Source organism: Agrilus planipennis, unplaced genomic scaffold, assembly GCF_000699045.2.
Source record: "Agrilus planipennis isolate EAB-ADULT unplaced genomic scaffold, Apla_2.0 scaffold10, whole genome shotgun sequence".
Lineage (NCBI taxonomy): Eukaryota > Metazoa > Arthropoda > Insecta > Coleoptera > Buprestidae > Agrilus > Agrilus planipennis.
The window spans coordinates 587,862-594,232 of NW_020442465.1; the positions used below are offsets into that span (position 1 = coordinate 587,862).

Here is a 6,371-nt window from a genome sequence, read left to right on the forward strand (position 1 = left end):
TTAAAAGATCCTGATATGTTTGAAGATTTACGAATAAATCAGTTATGAATATGACCAGTCCAAATTTGGAGCAAAGCTTTCTAACTCTAATTATCATGAATCCGCTGGCAAATTGTGCTTAAAGTATAAAAGAAATTGTTTGGGTAAACACAATGGCGAAAGAATTACGTTCCGTCTCTCTTTTCAATTAAAACATATATAAAAATAAAGGTAACAGGTATATGTCGTTATGTTCAATATAAAACACCTTTGATAAATTGAGCGCGCGGCGAGTACACAACGAAACTGCGGCCAGTACAAAACGAGACTGCGGCGAATACACAACAAGACTTCGGCGAGGACAAAACGAGACTGCGGCGAATACACAACTAGATTGCGGCGAGGACAAAACGAGACAGCGGCGAGTACACAACGAGACTGTGACGAGGCTAAAATGAGACTGCGGCGAGTACACAACAAGACTTCCGCGAGGACAAAACGAGACTGCGGCGAGTACACAACGAGACTGCGGCGAGTACAGAAGGAGACTGTGACGAGGACAAAACAAGACTGCGGCGAGTACACAATATGACTTCAGCGAGGACGAAACAAGACTGCGGCGAATACACAACAAGATTGCGGCCAGGACAAAACGAGACTGCGGCGAGTACACAACGAGACTGCGGCGAGTACACAAGGAGACTGCGGCGAGTACACAACGAAACTGCGGCGAGGACAAAACGAAACTGTGGCGAATATACAAGGAGACGTCCGCTTTGTAAAAGACTTGTATACTATTCGATTAACAGAATGGTTTATGTGGATCTCGTTCGGACGTACATCTATTATTTGATTGATTAATTGATCATATTATTTCTAACAGACTTTAACGCGCCTTGCACATTTAATTTTCACCATGAGAATTATGATTACTCATGCTGATCTCGTTTCATGATTAGGTCTAAATGAATTTTAGAAATTTGTGTAGAGAGTTGACAAAGTTATTTTCAGTTTCCTTTCGATATAGATTTTAAAGACTTGCAACTTTGTTTATTTAGAACAAAATTTTTTCTTCCATAGTTGTGAAGTTGTATACGTTAGATAATTAAAGTCGAAGTGCAACTAAAGTAATTTAGCTTTTAGCGTTTTAAGAGTAATAAAATTACAAGTTGCCTATTTAATTAGCAAAATATAGGTATGCTCGACTAATTTATAGTCTGCTGCTTCTATAAATGTAAAGTTCCTGGGTAAGCTTTTGGTTTTTAAAGGCAATGCAGCTCGTGTATTAATTAGACACAAATTAAGACTTTCGTTTGCAATTTGAGCGTATTCAAATTGCAGCAGGAACCATAATTCACTTTAAAAAGACATTTGGAGTTGCTGCGATGGTGTTCTTTGACCATAAAGAATTTAGTTGCTGTTGTTTTTTGATCTCCAATTCTGTGTAGCAGCAGGTAATAATAACTTATTTTCATAATCTATTGTTGTTTCTTTACTGAAGTAAAATTCTTAATTAGCCATAAAAATAAATAATATTTTTTGTTTACAGAACCAACTAACTCCATTAAAAAAAAAAATTACCTGACATTTGAAATAAAATTCTGTTGTTTTAGGTAAGTTTAACTAAAAATGTAATTGATACATAATTCGGTGATTTTTGTTGTTTTGGTATAGACACTTTTATAATATAATAAACTTCTTATCGTTTGGATTCTAATGTGGCGTGCTGATGTTAACCGACACTTCGATAGAAAACTATCCCCCTATCCCTTTCGTATTATTCTTTACTTTATTAAGCGACTAAGGACTTCAAAAGGGACACATTTCAACGAAAGTTCTTACCGTACAATTAGAAAATCCGAAGCAATATTTAAGGTAGTTCTGTCCTCATGGTATCTAATATTCGCAAACATTAAATAATTAAAATAATTCCAAACCTTCAAAGTTATTACGTAGCCTAACCTTTTCTAAAGACTACATAAAAGTTGCTTAGTAGATGAAGTTTCTCAATACATTTATCTAATATTTAGTCTACCATGCAATTATAAGTTTTTAAAAAATAGAATAGGTTTAATTTTTTAATTTATATTTTTCAAATTTTATTCTTCCACTAGTTAAGTTTAAAATAGAAGCACATTCTCCACTATCTAAATAACAAGTAATTAAGAAAAAAACTGGATGTAAAATAGTTTTTTTAGCTGCAGAGACGACTGCAATTTCAAAAACACTCTTGTATAATTGGAGACTTAATTTAAATTTCAACTAAGCATTACTTCAACTTATTCCGTCTATTGTGATGTTAATTAAATGGCTTTCGTGAGGCTTTTTCGTGTCTGTAATCAATTATTTACCCTTTTCTCGATGTTAAACAAACTGTGTTAGAAATTGAATGTCACTGTTGGGCTTGACATTTTTGATTATGTTGGAATGTAATGAATAATTAACATATATTTCGTCGTGTCGCCTTTAATAAAAAGAAGTCACTCGTGAACGGTTAATTTAGAAATTCAAAAAAGATTGATAAAGGTGTGTTTGGAGCGCGGCGTTGTACGGGTGCGAAACATGGACAGTGGGCGCGGCGGAAAAGAAAAGGTTAGACGCTTTCGAAATGTCGTGTTACAGGCGAATGATGAGGATACCGTGGATGGAGAAGGTTAGAAATGAAAAGGTATTACAAAGAAAAGGAGAACAGAAGAAGATTAGTAAAGCATAAAACTCAATTTCTGAAATACTTATACATTTAGAAGAAATAGAGGAACGCGGGAGGCCATTCTAGCTTTATGGGTAACAATAGAGAAAACGATAAATAAAATGGAGGCAGTATTGACAAAACAGTATTGTATGAAAATAAATAAAAGTAAAACAAAAAGTAGGGAAAAAGCGAATATAAAGATAGGAGACGAAAAATTAGAAGAAATGGCCGATTTTAGGCATCTAGGAAGTTACATCCATGTTCGCGAACGGTTAATTTAGAAATTCGAAAAAAGTTTGTATGTTTGGAGCACGGCGCTGTACGGGTGCGAAACACGAACAGTGGGCGCGGCGGAAAAGAAAAGGTTAGAAGCGTTCGAAATGTGGTGTTACAGGCGAATGACGAGGATACCGTGGATAGAGAAGGTTAGAAATGAAGAAGTATTAAAAAGAGGACAGAGGACTTAATGGAAGTCAATAAGAAATAGGCGAGATAGGTTAGTAGGACACCTTCTCAGGCATGAAAATCAGAGACATATTAGAGGCAGAAACAGGAGTTAGGAGGGGTAGAGGTAGACCTAGGTTAGATTACTGTTCGCAAATAGTTAAGGATGTGGGTTGTTCTCGTTTTAGGAAAATGCGAAGCTTAGCTCAGAATAGGAAAGAGTGGAGGTACGTGTCCAACCAGTCTTAGGACTGAAGACCTTAGGATGATGATGATTTCAAAAAAAGGGTGTTTTCTCAATTCCCTGATTAAATTAGGCGATCTATTCTTAATACACAGCTACCTATTATATCCACATAATTTTTGTGATAGTTTAATGGCGTTGGCTGTATTATTTTTGTGAGGTTGTTGTAAAGATGATGTTGCTCGACGAGAAAAATAAAAGATAGCCTACCATTTCATCAACGGTTGGAAATTTCTTCAAGTAACCCGTGAGGGAGAAGACGGCAGCAATCTTCGTCATGACAAAGGCCGCTCCTGCTGTAATGTAGCACCAGCCGTAGCGGTAATCGTAATTATATCCAGCGGACGAGGAAATTTTGCTCTGGTACTCCGTTGCCTCTAATAGCGTCTCTGACAAAACCGACGCAAACACTATTAAACCAGTTCCTAGTGAGAGGCCTGAAATAAATAGAAAATTGAATGAGAGCCACCATTTACTTCGAAACGACCGCAGAAATCAAGTTTGTCACAATAAAACCGACGATATAACGACTTTCGTAAGTATTCTATTGAAAAACAAGGAAAACATTTTCAAGTCTTTCGGTTACTTCCATTGGCACAAAAAAAAATCAGTTGAAATTACTGAATGGTGAGGGTTTCGCGAGTCCCAGAAAATGCTCAAACTAATGTTGAGTTTGGCAAGTTAATGCCAGTTTACATTACTAGATTGTAACATCAAATATAAGAAAAAAGGAACTTTACCACTGTTTGAATAAAAGGATCAACCAAAATGTCCTCGGAGTTTGTATTATTTGTTCCTACACCTAGATCACACAGGGGTGAAAGATATTTTTACTTTTTTCAAGTATCTTGCACTTTTTTTCGTTAAAACTTCAATGTATGCATTGGAGAAAGGGTAAGTTATTAGTTTTCATAACTCTCACGACTATCGACAGTATCTTCTTAAAAAGTTATAAGAAGCTCACATTTATGACAGAAAATTATAGCATTTAAAACAATTTTTGTATTGTTTTGAAATTGCAAGGATTTAACATTTGATTTTTTGACACATTTAGTTCTGCATCTTCAAATAATGTATATGTGTAATTTTAGGCACTGCGTTGATGGTATTTTTAATAATAATGTAAGTACGAGGGCGGTTCAATAAGTACCCGTGTTTGAAGACAGAGGACGTTCCTGAGGGAAATTGGTGTTGTCATCGTGTGCTGCCATATATCAAACCACGTCAAAACGAATTTCAGACTGATTGATAGGTTAGTTTGGATTTGGCAGCCATTCCACTCAGACGTGCTTCGTTATTTTCGCTAAGATGGAAAAAGAGCAGGATCGTTCGGTAACTGGCTTTTCGTTTTTGGATGGGAAAAAATGCGAGGAAATGAAAACAAAGTTGGATACTGTTTATGGAGACATTTCGCCATCTACGACCATAGTTAGTTATTGCTTCAACGAATTTAAACGTGGGCAAAGATCCGTTTTTTGATAGAAGCGACCAGGAAGCCTGGCAAACGTTGTTACCGAGGAAATCGTTCTACGGATTTTTTAGGAAAAGGAAGAACGATCACTGGACAATACTACAGTGAGTTATTGGACAGCTTCGACAAAAAATTGAAGGAGACACGGACGCATTTGACGAAAAGGAAGGTGCGTTTTCAACACGATTATGCACCGGCACATTCATCAGGAGTGAGTGCATGAATTACGTTATGAATTTGCTGCCGCACACCCCGTACTCACTCGATTTGACTCCCTGTGACTTCATCTTGTTCCCTACCATGAAGAAATGACCAGCGAGAAATAAATTCAACTCAAACGAGAAAGTCATCGCCGAGACAGGGGGCGATTTTGGAGAGTTCGACAAATCTTATTTTTTGGAGGGGTAAAAAATGGCAGGGTCGTTGGGAGAAGTGTATCTTTCTAAAAGGGGACTATGTTGAAAAATAAAAAAACAAATTTTAAAAAAAAGGTGTCTTCATGTCTAACACGGGTACTTATTGAACCGTCCTCGTATGTGTTTTAAAATTGAATACGTTTCCTATCATTTCTTTCTCTTTCAGATAGATTTACAAAATAAGTAGAAAAATAGAATATTAAAAGTCGATCTGAGTAAGGGATTTCGAACGGAATTTATTTTTCTTCTAAGAAAAATATGAATTCGTTTTAGGCTTTACAAAGCGATCGGGTTGTCAGTGTGTACGTCTAAATTTAGACTGGTATATTTAGTGACAGATTTTCTTTTCGAATCTGATTTTTTTCTTCTTCCACAGAGATATGTAGACAATCGCTACTGAATTTAGCCTGTGAAGTAGAAAATTGAAATGCGTAAACGATTGAACCGTGGGCGCGCGCGATTCCAAATGAAAGATTGTTGTAACCAAACAGCGAGAGAAATTTTCCGAGGTTAAAACAACCACTTATATCAATACGTTACAATACTTTTCCGTTTCTTCAATTTTCCACCTCATAAACCTGATCGCTTTGGCTTGTGTTTGCTTTCCTTTAAACGATAGAATTCCTTACTGACTGAAAATTTATCCACATGATTTGGTTTCGACATGCTTTTAATCAAAAATGGTTGCAGTTTTTAAAAATTATAGCACTTTATAATCATTCCAATTACAAAATGTCAAATGACGAAAGACTTTGCTATGTACTGCTTTAGTTTGGTTAAGTTAGGTTAGGTTACGTTAGGTTAGCAGAATACGTGTTCTCTTGGCAGATAAATATCTTTATAATGGTGTTATAAAACATTAAATACTGCAATTGACAGTAGGCTCATATTATATTTTTAGAAAGTACCCATGGAGCATACGTAATCCTAAAATGTAGCATCGTGCTGCAGATGGCGTTTACTGCGCCATTTGTAGTATTTTCTAAAACGCACTGTTAAGACAGCAGGTAAAAGTTGATCTGTGTTCTGTCGGAGCTGCCTGCGACGCGCTGATGAGATCCAAAAAGATCGAAATCGCGATCCGCGTCTGGCAGTTTCGACAGAATACAGACCACTTCGAATTAT

General features: G+C 36.4%; 1 protein-coding gene across 1 annotated transcript in view; it reads right to left on the reverse strand.

The window, feature by feature from the left end:
* Nucleotides 1–6,371, reverse strand: part of LOC108732425 — a 77,888-nt gene that overhangs the window by 14,566 nt on the left and 56,951 nt on the right. The window contains exon 5 of the mRNA XM_025981014.1: nt 3,570–3,796. Within this exon, the coding sequence (XP_025836799.1) occupies nt 3,570–3,796 (227 nt within the window). The remainder of the gene's footprint in view (nt 1–3,569; nt 3,797–6,371) is intronic.